At 42.6% G+C, this 21,137-nt stretch overlaps 1 protein-coding gene across 2 annotated transcripts in view; it reads right to left on the reverse strand.

The window, feature by feature from the left end:
* Positions 1–11,150: 11,150 nt before the first annotated feature.
* PCSK5 (proprotein convertase subtilisin/kexin type 5) overlaps positions 11,151–21,137 on the reverse strand; it is a 449,573-nt gene continuing 439,586 nt past the window's right edge. For both annotated transcript variants that reach the window (XM_044265871.1, XM_044265870.1), the window contains 3 exons: positions 18,451–18,551; positions 16,478–16,664; positions 11,151–11,833 (listed from right to left, as the gene is read on the reverse strand). In XM_044265871.1, the coding sequence (XP_044121806.1) occupies positions 11,427–11,833; positions 16,478–16,664; positions 18,451–18,551 (695 nt within the window). In that variant the 3' untranslated portion in view covers positions 11,151–11,426. The remainder of the gene's footprint in view (positions 11,834–16,477; positions 16,665–18,450; positions 18,552–21,137) is intronic.

Below are 21,137 nucleotides of genomic sequence, written 5' to 3' on the forward strand. Positions count from 1 at the left end.
TGATGCCTGCCAGGCTGTCTTCGACTCACTTTGCAGAGGCAAAGGCGAGGACACATGCATGAGTTCTCAGCCCCACCGTCTGGACAGGCCTGCTTTCAAACGCTGTAAACTTTTCTACATGGACTCACAGGCAAAGTGACCTAGAAATAGACTGGATGGCTGTCCGTCCTTGCCCCTGTTCTCAGCACGTGCCCAAGATTCCTGGCTTCGTAAGCAAAGTCCACCGTGACTCTGTAATGACTTGGGGAGAAAGAAGGGGTTTATTGGAGGAGCGTGGGTTCCCTGAGACAGTCTAGGTGTCCCTAGGATTTCTATTAAGAGACTATTCTGTGGGGATGCCTGGCTGGCTTAGTCGGGAGAGCGCGCGACGCTTGATCTCAGGATCATGAGTTCGACCACCGTGTTGAGTGTGGAAGATGATTAAAAAACAAGAACAAAATAGTGTTCTGGGGTAGAGCTTGGTTGCTTTTTAGAAAAAGAGAAGGTGTAGAGAGAGGAACAGATTTCATTAGAGGTCATGTATTTGACCAACATGTTTTGAATATATGGTCTTTTATTTTATTTTATTTATTTATTTTTTTAAAGATTTTATTTATTTATTTTGAGAGAGAGACAGTGAGAGAGAACATGAGAGGCGAGAAGGTCAGAGGGAGAAGCAGACTCCCCATGGAGCTGGGAGCCCGATGCGGGACTCGATCCCGGGACTCCAGGACCGTGACCTGAGCTGAAGGCAGTTGCTCAACCAACTGAGCCACCCAGGTCCCCCTTTTATTTTATTTTTTAAAATGATTTTATTTCTTTATTTGACAGAGAGAGATCCCAAGTAGGTAGAGAGAAGAGGAGGCAATCTCCCCACCGAGCAGAGAGCCCGATGCGGGGCTCGATCCCAGGACCCCGAGACCATGACCTGAGCCAAAGGTAGAGGCTTTAACCCACTGAGCCACCCAGGTGCCCCATGTATGGCCCTTTAACCAGAACTTTCCTCATTTCATTGAGGAAAGGATTTGATTTCCTCCTGGCTTGGGAGTAAATCACTCCTGGGGTTTCTGAAAGAACAATCTCCTGTTTCCCTGTCTGTTGAGAAATCAAGTAAGACAATCCGGTTTATGATATGTTTACTTAAAACCACTCATCCAACGTGCTTGCTTTGCCAAAGCATTGTTATAAAGTGCTGAGCTGGTGTGTATTTGCTTCCAGATTAAGTGTGTAGAGCAGGTTAGGTCCTCTTTTCTCTCCCTCATGTAATCTTGCTTCACAAATCCTTTCAAAATGTGGGTTCATGAGAGGGAGACTATTAACAAGCTTTCACTGCCAGTAAAATGATATGGGAGGGAGTGGGGGGGCAGTTAGCATTTATAGGACCCCTCCTGTATACCAGGCCCTTTGCATATGTAATGTTGTTCATTCCTCACGGCAGCCTTGCGAGGTCTGGTGTTCAAGTTTCCTCACCCATAGTGAGGAATCAGAGTGTCAGTAACTTGATCAAGATCCCACACAAGGAAGGGTCAGAGCTGGAATTCTATCCCAGGAATCTTGAACTCTCAAAGTAATGGTATTTCTGTTATGCCAAATTGTCTATATAAAAATGAATACAGACATGGTGAGTCTAATTGGGGAAAGGTTTAAGAAAAAGGGGGGGGCCTTCCTATTTAGGAATAGTTTACAAAAGGACAGGATGAGATGTAATTATTGAAACTGAGGTGAGGGCATAGTTTTGGGGGGCCGGCCCTGAGCCAAATCTGTGGACACTTGTGCAACGTTCCCACTGAGGCTCGTTGGGATCCTAAGAAATGAACATGAGGGGGAAATGATCTGAAGAGAAAGTGGGGTCCCCCAAATACAGTCTCTGCTTGCCAGGTCTGTGCTGCCTTTCTGCTAACCCCCGGGTTGCAGGAGGACTGATGGCCTTTATCACGTGTAGCTGTAATAGAGCTGCGAGTTCGAATTCATGTGAGAAGTGCTTATCATTCTGTTCTATTTTTTGTTATGTAATCTCGACACCCATCATGGGGCTCACACACGCCACCCGGAGATCAAGAGTTGCTGGTTCTACCGACTGAGCGAGCCAGGCATCCCCACCGTGCCGGTCATTTTAGAGAGGACAGGAAAGTTGAGATAGAGACTTAGTGCTCTCTCTTACTGAGACTGACAGACACTTTTATTCTCCCAAACACCTCCCTCAGCTTTTCTCCCAAAAAAGTACGTAAAGGCATCAATTTGCTTTTTCTCGTAGTCTCTGTGTTCTAATGATTTTGCTGTAGGTTTTTCCCCCCTTGAATCATTGCATTGTTTGCACTGTCCCTCACTTTGTCATTATTTGTACACATATTTGTTTTTTTTCACCTTAATTTTAAACTCATTGGGGGCAGATAATGTTTATTTGCATTCTACAGTTCAGCTTACATAATCCACATAGGTTTTTAATTTTAGAAATCTACTTGAAATGGCAGTGTATATAAACTTTTATATCTTGCTTATTATTACATGTCACTATTAACTATTATAGCTTATTTTGTGTAGTCTTTATAAACTTACTTTTAGAGTACTGTAAACTAGTTTTAAATTATAAACAAAAGCAAAACTTTTTTTTTACAAATGCTTTGGTACTGTTTGTATTTCCTAGTAAGGACTTAGTGGATTCAAATAGAAAAAATACTGAAAAGACTCAACAAAGTTTTTGCTAAACTGATTGCCAGAAGAGTTTTATGGTAGGCAGAGTCATAAAGTGGACCCTCAAGATTTTCCACTCAAGAGGCACCTGGGTGGCTCAGTTCTTAAGTGTCTGCTTTTGGCTCAGGTCATGATCCCAGGGTTCTGGGATTGAACCCCATGTTGGGCTCTCTGCTCAGCCGGAGGCCTGCTTCTCCCTCTCCCACTCCCCCTGCTTATATTCTCTCTCTCTCTGTCAAATATATAAAATCTTAAAAAAAAAAAAAAAAAGATTTCCCACTCAGATCCCCAGGATTGTGCATGTGGTGAGATCTCATGCCTATAATTATGCTGTATAATTATAATATTATATATAATAATATAAAAAATAATTATAATAAAGTCAAAGGGAGATTCTCCATGTGGATCTAACCTAATCACACCTGCCTTTTAAAAGCAAAGAGCTGGGGCGCCTGGGTGGCTCAGTGGGTTAAGCCTCTGCCTTCGGTTCATGTCATGATCTTCGGGTGCTGGGATTGAGCCCCACGTCAGGCTCTCTGCTCAGCAGGGAGCCTGCTTCCCCCTCTCTCTCTCTGCCTGCCTTTCTGCCTATTTGTGATCTCTCTCTCTGTGTCAAATAAATAAAATCTTAAAAAAAAAAAAAGGCAAAGAGTTTTCTCCAGCCGATAGCAAGAGAGAGTTCAAAGGAATCAAAGCGTGAGGATTCAGTGCATGGATGCTGGCTTTGAAAGGGGCTGGGGACCATCCACAAGCCCAGAGTGGCCTCCAGGAGCTGGACGTGGTCCCTGGTCAGTAGCCAGAAAAGTAAGTGAGGACCTCTGACCTCCAGCCAGAAACTGAATTCTGCCTGCAGCCCGAACACCTTGCAAAAGGAGTTTTTCTCCAAAGCCTCCAGGTAAGAGGCTTGCATCTTGATTTTGCCCTTGTAAGACTATAAGCTGAGAACCGAGTCAAGTCTACCTGGACTTCTGGCCTATGAAACTGTAAATTCGGGGGATCCGGGTGCCTCTGTCGGTTAAGTGTCTGCCTTCTGCTCAGGTCACACTTCCAGGGTCCTGGGATTGAGGCTGTATACAGCTCTGTGCTTAGCAGGGGGTCTGCTTCTCCCTCTCCCTCCCTCCCCTGCTTCATGCTGTCTTTCTCTAAAATTAGCAAAATCTTCAAAAAAAAAAAAGACTTATAATAATAAATGTGTATTATTTTAAGCTGCTGTATTTGTGGTAGTTGGTCATGCAGTAATATAAATGAGTACATTGGCTCACTCTGTCCCAAGTATTACATGAGGCAGTCCATGTCTACTACAGGTAGCAATGGACGGAACTCCAGAATCGTGTGCTTAATTTAAAGTCTTTGCTAAAACATTATCATTAAGTTTTTCTTTGCTGGTGGAAACGAGCAAACAAGTCATTATTTTGTTGCCTCCTGATGGCATTGGAGTGGGGGAACTAATAGGGAAACAAGACAGGAATTTCTGATTAGGAGATTTGACAGAGAAAGAAATCAGAGGGAAAGATACTACCTAAAAAAAGTGGTGCGAAAAAAAAGAAGAAAAGTGGTGTGTTGAAGCTGGCTTGTCCGGGCTTACAAAAGCCAGCTGTTAATTGTTCAGGAATCTTCTGAGTCAGTTGTTAGACTTGGCAATTATTAAAACTTCAGTTCTAAAACTAACAATTGAAGAAGCTGTATTAGACACACAGGTAACAGATACCCCACTCCTCACTTCCCGATCATGTTACATTTTCCTATCAGTTACACTCCCGACGCTGTTTTTGTCTCTCATGCCTCTGAATAGCAGAAATACCGTAAGGATTTGCTTCTTCACATTTCTTCCAGGCTCCACATCAAGGGACATCACATTCGACCTTGAAATTGGCCACAGTGGGTGTATTTACACTACAGAAACTGGCAAATACATTTTCAGAACTGATGAGATACTGTGAACTTTTTTTTTTTTTTTTACTTGCCCTGGGGTAGGGTGGGGCCTTCTTCCTGTAGGATGTGGACCCAAGATTATGAAAAATCTCTCTCTTTGAGGACAAGTCTGCAGTGAGAAGCGGCCAACACAGCAAAGGACAGAGGGGCAGTGGAGACTGTCCAGTACCTGCAGCCTGTGGCTGAGCTCATTGCCAGTAGTACCCAATCCCACCCTAGGCTTTTTTTTTTTTTCCAATTTATTTATTTTCAGAAAAAACAGTATTCATTATTTTTTCACCATACCCCGTGCTCCATGCAAGCCGTGCCCTCTATAATACCCACCACCTGGTACCCCAACCTCCCACCCCCCCCCGCCACTTCAAACCCCTCAGACTGTTTTTCAGAGTCCATAGTCTCTCATAGTTCACTTCCCCTTCCAATTTACCCAAATTCCCTACTCCTCTCTAACGCCCCTTGTCCTCCATTCTATTTGTTATGCTCCACAAATAAGTGAAACCATATGATAATTGACTCTCTCTGCTTGACTTATTTCACTCAGCATAATCTCTTCCAGTCCCGTCCATGTTGCTACAAAAGTTGGGTATTCATCCTTTCTGATGGAGGCATAATACTCCATAGTGTATATGGACCACATCTTCCTTATCCATTCATCCGTTGAAGGGCATCTTGGTTCTTTCCATAGTTTGGCGACTGTGGCCATTGCTGCTATAAACATTGGGGTACAGATGGCCCTTCTTTTCACGACATCTGTATCTTTGGGGTAAACCCTAGGCTTTTTGATTAAATGAGCCACTAATTTCTTTTGGAGTTGAAGCCAGTTTGGGTTGACCCTTCTGTAATTTTTAACTGAAAGCAGCCTCAAGGATACAGCAGAATTTCTATTTGGTGCAGAATCCCTCTCCTAGCCAGAGAGGAGGCTCCACTGATTACCATAATGTAGAGAGAGGGGAATCCTCCCAACCTCCATCTTGTTGGGCTCTGGCATTCTCATTGTTTTACAGACACATGTTTGCTCCACAGAATGATTTCATTAGCCTTCTATCATTTCCCTTGGCGGCTGGGATCAGCTCTTTTCCACGTACTCCTTTGTTAGAGTGGGAGACGCTCTTATTAGGTTATCTAACAGCCCCACTGCCCTATTCTCCTCTTCCTTGATAAGGGGAAACTTTCACTGTGGATAGCAAAGTCCCAGAAGATGAGTCATGAGTTTTCTAAACCCAACAAGGTAATGGATCTCATTACTCTTGATCTGAGTTTTGCTTTCAAGCCTTCCTTACAGCTGAATGTGGCCACAGGACCCAGTTCTGGTGTGTACTCTGAGTCCAGAAGGCCCAAACATATGTAATTATTTTTATACCAGGAAGCACTCAGTGAATATTTGCCTTTGTATCACTGGGTGTGTTGGGCACTAAGACAATAGAATAAACAAAATAGACGTCATTCCTTTTATCTTTTCTCATCTTTATGACTGGTTTTTGACCTCTCCCACCCGCCTTTTTTTTTTTTTTTTTTTTTTTTGGCCTGTGTTGAGAGCAATGCAGGGTGGACATAGGTAGCTTTAAGTGTGAAACCTCAAATACATCCTTAAATTTTGGTCATATTGATTTATTACCAGATGTTGTTTATATGTGATGATCATCAGTTAGAATCAAAGCCTGTGCCAGTCACATTGACAGAATTCTTATGTTTCTCTCTGAAACGCAGTCTATTTACATGTATTACATTTTGGTGCAAAATGCCGACCACTGTTTATTTCAACTGATGGCATCTAAGTTTGGGTAAGACGCTTCAGTTTCTTTTTTCATGAACTCTGAAGCAGACCTCCTCAACTCTGAACAGATGTTGCAATGTCTCTTTCAGTGTCAAATGTATGCAGTAAAGACCCAAGTCTTTATCTTGAGTTTAATGTGTTGACTTATATATAGTTAATGTGTACGATTACCTAAAATAATCTCTTTCCTCCTTGATGCTCACAGCGCCTCTGGGTGAGATGATGCCCCTGAGCTGCGGACTCTCCTTCATACTTCTCTGGCATTACCATCGGGTGAGTTGTCGTTTTGGCAAATTCCATGCAGTTAAAATGAATCTCCAAATAGGAGAGATCCAAGGATTGATTCCCTTACAAGCAGAGTGGTAGAGCAGAAAAAAATAGGGACTGGAAAGTCCTCAACTCAGATCCCACCCAGTTGGACCACTCACAGACACACTGATGGCCCCTTGAGTGTCCTTTGGAAAGGGGGATCGTATTACTGCTCTCCAGTCGTTGTGCTGTAAAAATTAATTAAGATCAAATGAAAAAAGTGCCTATGACCATGCCTGGCACATAGAAGGCATCAAAAATGATAGTTGTATTGTTATGATTAATTATTTTCTCCCCAGCTATATCGCAAGTTCCTTAAGACCCAAGATCTGATGGGTTCCACTTGCTGGTGTTTCCCAGCATCTAGATGTTTCCCAGCATCTAGAACAATGTTGGGCACGTCGTCGATTCTTTTTTTCTTTTTTAAGAGATTTTATTTATTTGACAGAGAGAGCACAAGCAGGGGGAGTGGCAGGCAGAGGGAGAGGGAGAATCAGGCTCCCCACTGAGCAGAGAGCCTGATCCGGGATTCAATCCAATGACCCTAAGATCATGACCAGAGCCAAAGGCAGATGCTTAACCAGCTGAGCCACCCAGGCACCCCATGGTCGATTCTTAATGTATACTTGGTAAATTAATCTTATCACTACTATCATCAGGAAAGTCAGACAAGCTACTTATTAACTCCAGTGAATATTTTGAGGGAGACCTTCTACATTCTCTTTTTCAAATCAAGTCAAAGCACACATCTCTCCCTTGAAACACTCCCCCACAGGCTCTAATTTGCAGTTACCTTGTACTCCTCCTGCTTAACCGACACCACCTCTCCTCCCCCTTCCCACTTAACCCTGCCCTCAATACCATCATCAATGTCCAGTTGTTTCATATATGTGAGTCCTGTCTTCCTAAAGCTCCACTCCACCAAGAGCTCCTGATTGCTTACCAAGTTCTGGGCACTGTGCTAGGTTCTGGAATGGGAAGTGTAGCCGCCTCACAGAATTGAGTAGTAGATACTGATACATGAAATGAAAAGCTATACACACGGAGCATCTAGGTGGCAGAGAGGTGAGACTGGGATTCATCTTCAAGGTGGTCAAGGGAGACTGCCCAAGAGAGGTTTTAAGAAGGGAACATGATTTTAAAGGAGGGTTGGAAACTTCCAATTGGTCAAGGTGAGGGAAGAATATGCTAAGGAGAGTGAACCATGTGTTCCCAAGGACAGGAAGTGCTAGGATGTGGTCCTGGCGAACTCAGAAGCAATTCAGGACAGATGGGGAATCTGAGAAATAAGGAGGGGTGGGCACTGGTTGGTGAGAGAGCAGTGGCTGTCTTGCAATGTTTTGAAGGTCAAAGTCAGCATGAATGGTGGGGAGCTCTGGAGGTAATGGCCTGGTGGACCAGAGATCTGGTGGATCTTTGCTAAAGGGATAGGGGGTAAATTGAGAGAAAAAAAGGCTGAAATTCCTGAAAGAGGAAGCAGGAAAGGTCCAGATGAGAGAGACTGGGAACCTAACTGAGTCAGTGATGGTGGGGCTGACAGATGGTTTGGACTGCTCTTCAGGAAGAAGTTTCATAACAGCTATGACTAGCTCCAGTCACTGGAGGTAGATGGATAAAAAGGAAAAACAGCACTCTTAACAAACAGCATTGTTGGGGCGCCTGGGTGACTCAGTGCGTTAAAGCCTCCGCCTTTGGCTCAGGTCATGATCCCAGGGTCCTGGGACTGAGCCCTGCATTGGACTCTCTGCTCAGCAGGGAGCCTGCCTCCCTCTCTCTTTCTCTGCCTGCCTCTCTGCCTACTTGTGATCTCTGTCTGTCAAATAAATAAATAAATAAAAATCTTTAAAACAAACAGCATTGTTTTGTGTCTCTTACTTGGTAAATCAGAATACCAGGCCCACAATGGGCTCAGAAATAGGCTGTGAATAAGCCAGTCCCCATTGCATTTATCTGGTCTTGATTTAATTTGGGGTCCAATTTTAAAAATTGCTGTCTATGAACTGGAACTTTCCAAGCCCTTGTTCAGCCTCTTGGTGCATTTCCAGTCTATAAGGATCCTTTCAATATTTCCAAGTTATTTGCAAACAGAAAACCAAAAAGTGAGTTTGTTTCCAACCACATATTTATCTTTTAGATAGTTGTTAGCACAGTTCAAAAGAAGCCCCGGGATAAGGTGGTATGACCAAGAACAAGGAAGGAAAGATGTTAAACTGGACCAACACACAGCACAGGCCTTTTTTTTTTTTTTTTGGGGCTCACACAAGGTAACAACACAGTTTTTCTTGGTATTCAAGGTCATTTCGACCTAACTTAATCTTTAACTGTGTATCATAAACACAGATTTTTCTTGGAAAACCGTTTCCAGGCTATACAAAGAAATGTACAATTCAGTCTATCAGGGCTTCAGAATTACCAGGGAAGAAAACCAACACAGAATGAACAAAATTACTCTTGCTTAGTCTACATTCTGTAATTACACAGGAAGGGATAAAGAAGTCTCTTATTGATATGATGGCTATCCTACATCCATTTTTATTTTCTAAGAATCAAAAAGGGCACTATCAGAACTTCAGATGATAGATTTGGAAGGGATGATTTTAAATGATCAAACTGTTGGAAACATATCATGTGTGTATAAATACATATGGGTTCTTAAGGATTTTCTTTGAAGGATTTTTTTTAAAAGATGAGGTCAGCAGTCTGTAGGCTGTTGGCCACTCTGGCCCATTACCTGATTTTTAACTTCCCCGAGCTAAGAATGGTTTTACCTTTATAAGTTCTGGAAGAAAAAAAAAATCAAAGAACAGTATTTCATGATTTGTGGAAATTGCCTTAAATCCAAATTTCAGCACCCATAAATAAAGTTTAATTGGAATGTGGCCCACTTATTTGTTCTGGATTGGCTGCATTGGTGCCGTATGGCCGAGCTGATCATTGTGCAAAGCCTTAAGTATTTACTATCTGGCCCTTTCCAGAGAAAAGTTTGCCAACCTTTGTTTTAAGAGCACTCCCCTAAGAAACATGGAGGCCTTCAGTACTCTGAAGGCTTCTTCACTGAGATTTCCTGTGTCAGTGATACATTATGTTAAAAGAAAAGAAAAATGCATGAATTTAGTAAAGATAATATAGTGGCCATATCATGAAATAAAATAATAACCACCCTTTTATACTATATTTAGGTTGCTTCTTATTTTATGCCAGTATAGCATAGCTATTAAGTATATGCCATTAGGGTCATTCTTTTTGCTGGAATCCCGATTAGCCTTCTGTGACCTTGGGCTATTTACTTAACCTCTCAAAAGCCTTAGGTTTCCTATAAAAATAGGGTAGTAACAGTACCAACCCCATGAAGTCCTGATACTAAGTGAAGTGACTTTTTTCTTAAAGGAATTATCTCGATACCTATAGGAGGTGTGTGATAAATGTTTTTATGAGCAGCGTTGTCGTCTGAAAATGTCATTCTTTTTTTTGTGATCCCCTCCCAGCACTGCCTGTAACTTCTGCTTGGACAAGAAAATCCGTAAAACCTGGTTTATGTAATTTCACATGGTAAGAGCCCCTCTCTTTGTGTTACTGTTGGTAGAAAATGGCCCAGTGCACAAACCTGAACCTGTACTTGACAAGAGGGTGGACCAAGGAGAGCCTAGAATGTCTAGAAATGGATCCTAGCGGTAGAGAGTGCTAGAAGGTTGGGATAACACTTGTGAGCAGGGCGTTGGGATTTTCCATGTTAGAATCCCTTCCAACTTTTTCTACCGTGAGTTCTCAGGTCCATGACAGGCTGTCAATGAAAGCTAAAAAGTTGTTTGTTTGTTTTTCCAGAGTGGATGCAGTTCTTGTCATTTTAGCCCCATTTATGTTAGGTTAACTCTACCATTTTTCCTATTACTTGATGTCTTAGTGGGTGTTTCCCACCGCAGAAGCTCTTAGAAAACTATGAGGGTGTAATGCTGCAATTCTTGGAAATGTAATGATTTCTGTCCTGCTGGCTTGCTGCTACCTATGTTCTGCCCGAACTTGCTCGTCCCTAGAACAGACTGGCTGTGGATTCCTGCAGAAGAACCAGAGCCCAGCGAGCACAGGCCTCCTTGGCTCTGATGCTGACTCCCTTTTCTTTCCTCATCTCTAAGTAGGTTGGGAACCCCCTTAGCACAGGTAGTATCATCTTCTCCTCAGGGGCAGTCTGGAGGGGAGTGATAAGTAGCAGGAGGAGGACCCTCTTTAGATGACCCAAAAAGAACCAACCTTTGCCTAAAGATGACACTAACAGGGGAGGAAGATTCCCTAAGACAAACAACTCTTTTGTCTCCCCATCCCCAACCCCCCAAATCATTTAAAGAAATACCAGAATCCTAGAAGACAGCAAGTATCTACATAGGATAGCTGAGAAACAGAATTCCTAACAGAAAAAAAAGGTCCACTTTTTTTTAATCTCATGAAATGTACAAATCACACTTGTTTTTAAACTTCCTGTATTTTGATTTATTATTTTGAGGGAAATCTCTCTGAATTTTTTCCTTGTTCCTCAGTTATAGTTAACTGAGTTTAACCACTCAAAAGAAGAACAAATTATTTCAGCATTCTTAACATACTCTTACATACTCTAGTTGGACTCATGGTTAAGAGACAAGACAAACACCCACACATCAGCCCACTGTATGGGGATAAAACCCCCAAACTAGAACACTCACATGCATGCCTGTGAGTGGAATGGGGCAGGATTGGGGTGGGGGGCTCTTGTCTACTGGTAGGAGTAACTCTCATCATCGTATTCCAACTCATCCTCATCATCATCATCTAGAAGCCCATACTTAAATTTCCGGTAAACAGTGCCATCTTGGCCCATGTAGACGATGTCATCATCATCATCCTCATCATAGTCCCGGTCTCTGTACTCAATCACCTGATCCTCTTCAAAGCTGGTGTTCTCACTATGGCTGCTCTTATAGGAAACATAGGACTTGCTAGGGTTGGCCAGCTTCTCATAGCCGGCCTTCACCACTGGCTGGACTTGGCCCCGCGATTTCCTCCAGACGATCACAGCTGCCCCGAGCAGAAGCACCAGCATAATGGAGGAGGTGATGAGCAGGGTTATCTTGGTATGTTCACTGGCAGGCCCAATGTCACTTGCTTGAAAGATACACTCCTCTGTTGGAAGAAGACCCCAGAGAAAGAGCAGAGTGGAGAAGCATGGGAGAGAAGAAAAGCAATGAGGAAAACTAGCTTCTGAAGTAAAAAGCTTTGCTTTATTTTTGAAAACTAAAATGGCAGAATCATTACCTCTGATTTTCCTAGAGGGCACAACACTCTACAGAATTTTACCATGTACCTCCTGAGAGTCCCTATTTGTGTCGGACGAGTTCAACAAACCCTTCTAGGCTGAAGATCAGTTTGAGACATAGAGTCCCCTCACACCTAATGAGTCAGTCACCAGCTATCTAACCTGACCAATTGATTCTTCTATTTCCTTCTTAATAAAATACTCCATCTTGGGCCGTGCTTCAGTTACGGCTAAATGCTCTGTTTTTTGTTTCACCTCTGACTTTCTCTAAGACTGATTCCTTTCCTCAGGTACCCTTCAACCTGGTCCAATATTCAAGGGCAGAGAAGATTATAAAACCATTGACTTTTTTTTTTAAAGTATTCTCTATGCCTAACATGGGGCTCAAATTCACAATCCTGAGATCAAGAATCACTTGTTCTACCTAACTGAGCCAGTCAGGTGCCCCCAAACCATTGACTTTTAGAGTTGTGGGGGGGCCTTAGAAATTAATTAGGTGAGACTTCTGGAGAAGATGGTGGAGTATCCCATCTAGATAACATCCACATTAATGTAAGTAACCCAGGAAATGACCTGAAGACTGGCAGGACAGACTCTTCACAGCTAAATATAGAGAAAAGGTAAATCAGCTGGAGAATAGGATTTGTTTTATTATTTATTATTATTTTTTAAAGTAGGCTCCATGTGCCCAGTGTGGAAATCAACATGGGGCTTGAACTCATGACCCTGAGATCAAGACCTGAGCTAATTACCAAGATTCTGACGCTCAACCAACTGAGCCACGCAGGGACCCCTGGAGATTTGTTTTAAATACCAAGTTGAGGGGTGCCTCGGTGGCTCAGTGGGTTAAAGCCTCTGCCTTCTGCTCAGGTTGTGATCCCAGGGTCCTGGGATCGAGCCCCACATTGGTTTCTCTGCTCTGTGGGGAGCCTGCTTCCTCTTCTTTCTCTGCCTGCTTCTCTGCCTACTTGTGATCTCTTGTCTGTCAAATAAATAAATAAAATCTTTAAAAAAAAATAAATACCAAGTTGAATGACTCTAGTCAGTCAGTAGAACGCAATGTGATGATACAAAAAAAAAAAAAATTAGGTCAGTCTGTTGCTTGGCAGTTGAGGAAACTGAGACCCACAGAGAGGATTGAATTGTTGCCTGCCAGAGGTAAAAGCTTGTTTGTGGAGCAATTAACATTTGAACCCAGGAATCCAGATTGCATGCTAGGGACCAGAGACATTTGGGCATACACTCTGACAACTGTGTTTTTGGGGTCATGCATTCTGTAGCCCTACTCTGATAGGAAGAGACGTAACTTCTTAAAATTCTGACAACCAAGTTGAGGGTAGGAGACTCTTGTATCATAACGACGATTTCTAAAGTTGAGAACCCTGTCCCCTGTGGTCCCCCTGTTGTTCATCCACCAGTGAAAGAGTATGAGAGAACTGGGGAAAAAACTAGCAGGCTCTGTTGGATGTGCAAGTTGAAATACAGGGTAAGTTTTCCGTAAGTGGTTTTTGAACCACCAGAGTCTGCCCCCAGGATTCTTTTATGAGATTCTAGGTGTATAATATACACTAGCTTAATGGATGTAATTCTGCTGCCAGTTATTTGAGGGGCCATTATTTTTGCTTATTACGTACTGGTCAATTAGGTCTGATTCACCACCACTGTGTATTTATCTTTATTTATTTATTTATTTATTTATTTATCTGACAGACAGAGATCACAAGTAGGCAAAGCAGCAGGTGGCGGAGGGGAGGGGGAAGCAGGCTCCCCGCTGAGCAGAGAGCCCGATGCGGGTCTCGATCCCAGACCCTGGGATCATGACCTGAGCTGAAGGCAGAGGTCTTAACCCACTGAGCCACTCAGGCACCCCTCCCTTTCTTTTTGCTACTGATAAATAAGTTGCCTGTTTTGTCCAAACTTTCATCCTCATGGGATTTTTCCCATCGAACAGAATTTCCTCTTCTAACATAATAGCACTATCATAATTGCCTTTGACATTAACAATATCAGCACAGAATTTTTCCCTGGAGGAAATATTAAAGCACCAGAGGGATGGATAAGCAATCTGTGTGTGGTGCTTGGAGAGAAATATGGCCTAGGGCAGGAGAATCAATAAAAGATATTTCGAGATTGTTTCAGGTACTGGGGCGCCATATGCAGTCCTGTCTTTCTCTTCTCCAGGCTCAAGTCTGCAGAGTCAGGGTCAGCTTCTGTGATCTGGTTTCTTTGAAGGAGCAGAGTGTCTCCGTAAAAAAAAAATGAGCAGGTAATCAAGAGTATTTAGACTTTTGTAGAGTTGTCCCAGGGGGATCTTCAAGTGCCACAGAAAGCCCAGGAAGGCTGACTAAACTGCTGTTAGTTGGAACAGTCTTGGAGAAACTCTGCATCCAGTGTGCACCCACTTCTGGTTTCATTTAAAGCCACTGATGTAATGAGGGTTATTACTCTTAGCTGACGTAACGTGGATATTAGGCAATCAGGCCCTGACGGTGGTTATGTATGAGAGGCTGTAGAGACCAGGTGTTTGTGGGGGTAGGAAAGCTAAAACAAGGAAATCATTCGTTTTGGGAAAGATGATTTTAGAATTTAATTGAAAAAGCTAACAAGAAAATTTTTTAAAAAATGGCCAGTAGCAGTATGGGTCCGAGTTTTTCTTCACTTATACATGGACAGGTTCATGTAAATTTGATGTCTTTTTGTCAGGCCAGGATACATCTGAACCCCAAGGGAATGATCTGCTTCTGGACAAGATAATGTATTTTTTTTTTTAAGATTTTATTTATTTATTTGAGAGAGAGAGAGACAGTGAGAGAGAGCACGAGCGAGGAGAAGGTCAGAGAGCGAAGCAGACTCCCCATGGAGCTGGGAGCCCGATGCGGGACTCGATCCCGGGACTCCAGGATCACGCCCTGAGCCGAAGGCAGTCGTCCAACTGACTGAGCCACCCAGGCGTCCCAAGATAATGTATTTTAAGAAGAAAAATATATAATAATAAACACATAAATACAAATATTTTATAACTAACTAACTAACTAAATATTTATTTATTTATTTATTTAAGAAGGAATCACTCCATTTGGGATCTTTCTGAGTTTGTGGCCTGTGAAGCCCAAGTACCCATATATACATATGGATGGGGTTGGTAGAAGGAGGCAGTTGAGGACCTGGGAATTGGTAAAAGGAATTTTGTTTCCTTTTAGCCTTTGTCGAATGTTCATTTTTAAAATGCTTTAAGTCGGGGTGCCTGGGTGGCTCAGTGGGTTAAAGCCTCTGCCTTTGGCTAGGTCATGATCTCAGGGTCCTGGGATCGAGCCCCGCATCGGGCTCTCTGCTCGGCGGGGAGCCTGCTTCCTCCTCTCTCTCTGCCTGCCTTTCTGCCTACTTGTGATCTCTGTCTGTCAAATAAATAAAATCTTTAAAAAAAATAAATAAAATGCTTTAAGTCTCTAAGGGGAGCCCCAGATTTGGGCTAACTTCCATAGAATGAGTCTATAGCAGAATCAAGGTAACACTGACATCAGCTTCTTTGCTAGTTGATTCTTTTCCTTCCCCTGCCCCCCAGGAGAGAAGAATGAAAAAGAAGATAGTAAGTTTATAAAGAAGGGACTCTAGGGGCACCTGGGTGGCTCAGTCTGTTAAGGGTCTGACTCTTGTTGTCTGCTCAGGTCATCATCTCAGGGTCATAAGATTGAGCTCTGAGTCTGCTTCCACGCCAGTGAGGGGTCTGCATGAGATTCTCCCTCTCCCTCTCCCCTCATTCACGTGCCCATGTGTGTGTGTGCGCGCTTTCTCTCTTCTGTAGAATAAAATCTTTTTTAAAAGATGAGATTCTAGACCAACTCGAGTTGTCTTAGAGGCGGCACGGTAGAGGAAAGAATGCAGGCTTTGCAGTCTGAAGGACCAACAGTCTAACTCCAGATGATCCCTTAACATTGCTGTGGACTTGTACATGCTAATCAAACCCTTTGAATCTTGGTCTCCTCATCTACAAAAGGGGATTAGGAATACCTACTTATAGGCGTGCCTGGCTGGCTCAGTAGATAGAGCACGAGACTCTTGGGGTCATGAGTTGGAGCCCCAGGTTGGGTGTAGAGATTCCTTTCAAAAAATATACTTAGAGGCACTTGGATGGCTTAGTTGGTTAACTGGCTGACTCTTGATTTCAGCTCAGATCATGACCTCTGGGTCTTTGGATCAAGCCCCGAGTTGGGTTCCATACTCAGCAGGCAGTCTGCTTGAAGATTCTCTCTTCCTCTTCTTTTGTCCCTCCCCTACTTGTGCTCTCACACTCTCTTTCTGAAATAAATAAATGTTTTAAAAAAGTTTTAAAAGGATCTACTTCTATGAGTTGATGGACAGAAAGTTTTGGGGATGGTAAGCACACAGCAGACATTCAATAAAAAGATCGCTCTATTTGTTCTCCAGAACTTTCTATCCTCTCTCCCCTGTGCTCTCATCCCCTTCTGGAGTCTAGGCCCTTCCTCTGCAGGCTGCTCTTCCTCTCAGCTCACCTGTGGTGTTCCGGCAGTCACAGCAGTCCTGGGCATTAGAGGAATTGGACCCATTACAGCAGTGTAGGCAACGGCCGTCATCCACAAACAGCACGAGGTTGGCAGGGCACACCGTACAGTTCTTAGTGCCAGGTCCCTTGCATTCCACGCAGCTCCCATCACATTTTTCACAGTTAAACTTCTCCCCCTGGTAAGAACAATTGGGAGATTCTTTTTGAGTGTGGAGGAATCAACAAGGCACTGGAGTTCTCAGGTGGGAGTTCCATCTTGTCTCCATGAGGAAGGGAGGCATGTAGGGGACAGAAGAAAGACAGCTTGTTCTGGGTCCACTTTCACGGTTTAAGGTGAAAGACCCACCTGGCTGCACTTGGGGGAAACCACTGCTGGGTCTCTGCATCTGAGATCCTCTGGTAACAACAGTGAGAGAACAGGCTTCTAGAACTGCTCAAGTTACAGAACAGACAGCTCATGTGCTGTACCTGGTCAAGGACAAGTTGTGTCTGGCTCATTACGAAATGGACCTTCACCCTTTATAAAATTTTCAGTTCATTGCCCACATTTCAAAACTGGGATATTTCACTTGTAAATCAGTTCCTAGTTTCTCTTTAAAGACTGTCAACATGGTCATCACTCCCACATGGCAACATCCCAGACAGCTGAGGGGCAGGGACCCTCTTTTTGTGCTGTCCTAGTTGAGAGAATCCCCAGCACCTTGCTCCAATGTCACCAACACAGGTGACCCATCAAATTCCACGTTTCATCAGATCTGCCCTGGGGTTTTCTTTGACCCGACACCTGCACTCATTAGTCCACTTGGCCTCTGTGCTGTTAGATGCCGCGTGTGACCCTGCCCCATCATAATATTTGTGACTGTTTAGCTAAAACAGTGAACTAAGAGATAAGGAGAAAGTGGCTTCCCTCCTGAAAAGAGGCTGCTTCAGTGGTGCTAAAAATGTCGATGTCTTCCTGTTTTATTTCCGTGCTTTGGAAGGGTGGTATGGTAGAAAAGAAAGGAATGGAAATTTCCTTTGTTGAATCTTTGAGCACATTTCAGGTGCTGATAAGGTCCTGTCTCAGCTGTGATTGTCTTACCAAATCCTGGGTTAGCTGTCAGGACCCCTGGGTTCAATATCCCAAGTTGTTACTTAACTACCCAGGTGATCGTTCGCAAATTATCTAATCTCTCTGAAACTGAGGAGTTTCTCCAAGGTGGAAGGATGTAAAGAGAACTCCTATGTGAATATGTTGGGTCATGTTAATTTCACCATGGAGAGATTTGCTTAGTTTCTACTGGAAGCACAAGAAGTTAGTGAATTCAGAATTTCCCTGGCTTCTAGGCAAGGAAATGAAATATATCTCTCTTAATACACTATGCAGGGTGGAGGAAATGGAAGGCCCGCAGCAGTTGTGTAGTTTTGACATTATTCAGGCATTTCAGGTGAGATAGCAGAGCAGTAGGAGAGAAGATATTTCTTCTTTCTTTTAAGATTTATTTATTGGGGGGGGGGCTTGAGTGGGGAAGGACCAGAGGGAAAAGGAAAGAGCATCTCAAGCAGACTTCACACTGAACGTAGAACCTGACCTGGGGCTTGATCCCAGGACCCTGAGATGATGACCCTGAGCCAAAATCAAGAGTCCAATGCTCAACCGATTGAGCCCCCAGGCACCCTAATATTTTTTAAATCTCTGATATGATATTCTTAGGTGGCGTGGAAACTTTTAAGATCATGAGCAATGAATGTAGAGATAAATCTGAGGTCCTCATTATCTAACTTCCCCATTATTTATCTTAAGCCATCTCAGTTACTTGGAGATGAAGGCTACAGGTGGGTAGCACCCTTCTGTGATGCGGTGGTAGAAGGTTATAAAACTAGAGCAAGCATGGGAATTGTAAGACTTCCTGATTTTCCCAGAAAGACCTCCCACACCTCTGCAGAAATGGAGGAGGGCACAGCCTGCCCAACTCTCAGTACCTCTCCCACTCTGTATTCTCCCACCAGACAGTCCGAGGCGCAGATTCCTCCAGCTAGATGGTAGCTCCACACACAGGATAAGCAATTAAGTGCTCCTTTTCCTGAAAGGAAAAAAAAAATAAAGTGATCCTAAATTATGAGGGCTGACCTTAGATTTCAACCAATCTTGGGTCCAAAACTCTTAGGAGCAAGGAACATGTCAAGCAAATTGAAGTAGAAGGATGGATTGATTGAGGAGATGGTGGGGGTGGGAAATTCTGCAAGACACCAAGTGAAGACCTAGAAGTCCAGTCAATGTAAATGCTCATTTGGAAATGGAGGGTTGCCAAGTGATAGATCTTTGATGACAGCAAAAAGAAAGATTTTTGGAGAATGGGAAATCATGTAGAAAGGGTATAAAACTTTTGTCATTCTGCTTATTGTTTAACTAATATGAAGGAGGAGAATGATAGCAGATAGTTTGGAGGGTCCTGATACTCAGTTGGTGAGGAAATCATGGTCAGGCAGCTTCTAAGAAAGACTAGACTTAGAATTTAAAAGGCAGGGCTAAAAGAATTTAGCAGATCCTTTTGACCACTTGTTCTTAATTTGGGAAGGATGGATTCCTTAGAAGTTCTATTGAAAGCTAAAAGCTTTCTTTCCAAAAATTTGGCATGCTATTTATTTATTACTATTATTAATTAATTAATTCGAGAGAGACAGACAGACAGATAGGGAGAGGGGCAGAGGGAAAGAAAGAGAAAAAACCCCAAGCAGGATCCACGCCCAGTGTGGAGACTGACACAGGGTTGGATCTCGCAAGCCCGATATAACCTGAGCTGAAATCAAGAGTCAGATGTTTGCCTGACTGAGGACTCAGGTTCCCCTATTTATTATTTTTTAAAATAAATGAAAAGTAAGACCCAGATATGTTAAGTCATTCATTCAAGTGTACATAGATAATGGTCAAGATTCAAATTCACACTTGTTGACCTATAGTAAATGTTCTTTCAATCATACTCTCTGCCTTAGCCCCTTATGACCCACCAAGTAGAGGAGGTCAGAATCTACAGGCTCCGTTTTTGTGGAGGTAACACCCTACTCTCCTAATTCAGAGACTCTAAGAATGACTGGCCCAAGCATTACCTTTTGTTCAGATATTAAGGGATAACTTCCAAAAAGGATTTGGAGACAGGAGACCTGAATTCTCATTCATTCCATTAGGAAGGTCCTGGAGTTTTTGCTGAGAATTTCAAAAACGAGCAAGGAGGTGGATGGGGGACATGGAATGTGCCTGACATTGTGAGTTGGAACTTGATATAGGTCTTCCCACGAGAAGAATACTGTACAGAGTGGTTAGTTGAATTTGAAGTAGATCCTTGAGTCCTGTCCTTCACAATCACTAGTAGTTAAATCAACTTTCATGTCTGATCAGTGAGCTCCATCATATAGTGTTTCTATGGAGAAAAATTCTGAGCTCTGAACAACAGTTTAGAGAATAAATCTTTATTATCCAGTAGCTTCTTAGTGTGGGGGCTGCCTGTAGTGACACCAATTCAAAGCCATTTTATTATTTTTAAGTTTTCAATTGAAGTGTAGTTGACATACAATATTATATGAGTTTCAGGTGTACAACAGTGATTCAACAATTATGTACATTATGAAATGTCCACCACGCCAAGTATTGTCCCATTGGCCATCATACAACGTTATTCCAATATTATTAACTATATTCCCTAAGCTGTACTTTCCATCCCTGTGACTTACTTATTTTATAACTGGAAGTTTATACCTCCAAATCCCTTTCACTATTGTACCCGTCCTCCCACTCCACCCCCTGCCCCTCTGGCAACCACCAGTTTGTTCTCTGTAGTTACAAATCTACTTGTTTGTTCATTTATCTTTTTTTTTTTGGCTTCCATGTAGAAGTGAAATCATATGGTATTGGTCTTTCTTTGTCTGACTTATTTCATTCAACATTGTATGCTCTAAATCCATCCATGTTGTCATGAATGGTAAGATTTCATTCTTTTTTTATGGATGAGGAACATTCCATTATATGCATACCACATCGTCTTCAACCATTCATCTATCAGTGGACACTTGGGCTGCTACTGTAATTTGGCTATTGTAAGGAATGTGCTAGAAACTTAAGATGCATATATCTTTTCACATTAGTGTTTGTATTTTCTTTGAGTAAAATGGATCATACCGTATTTTTATTTTTAATTTTTGACAAATCTCCATACTGTTTTCCGTAGTGGCTGTACCAATTTACATTCCTACCAAATAGTGTACAAGGGTTTCTTTTTCTCTACATTATCACCAATACCTGCCATTTCTTGTCTCTTTGGTATTAGTCATTCTGACCAGTCTAAGGTAGAAATCTCATTGTGGTTTTGATTTGCATTTCTCTGATGAGTAATGTTGAATGTCTTTTCATTGACTGTAGGTAATTTGCATGTCTTCTTAGGAAAAATGTCTATTCCAGACTTCTTCCTGTTTTGCAATCAGGTTTTTTTTTTCGTTAAGTTGTATGAGTTCTTTATATATTTTGGATATTAACCCCTTATTGGATATATATACCTGGGCGATCCCAAAGGCACTTCCTGTCACCAGTTATATCTCCTTATATTGATTTATTGCACAATCCATACACCCTGGGTATGCAGAGTCTTTTGCCAAAGGCATTTTGTTAATTTCCAGAT

This window comes from Neovison vison, chromosome 9 (assembly GCF_020171115.1).
Source record: "Neovison vison isolate M4711 chromosome 9, ASM_NN_V1, whole genome shotgun sequence".
NCBI lineage: Eukaryota > Metazoa > Chordata > Mammalia > Carnivora > Mustelidae > Neogale > Neogale vison.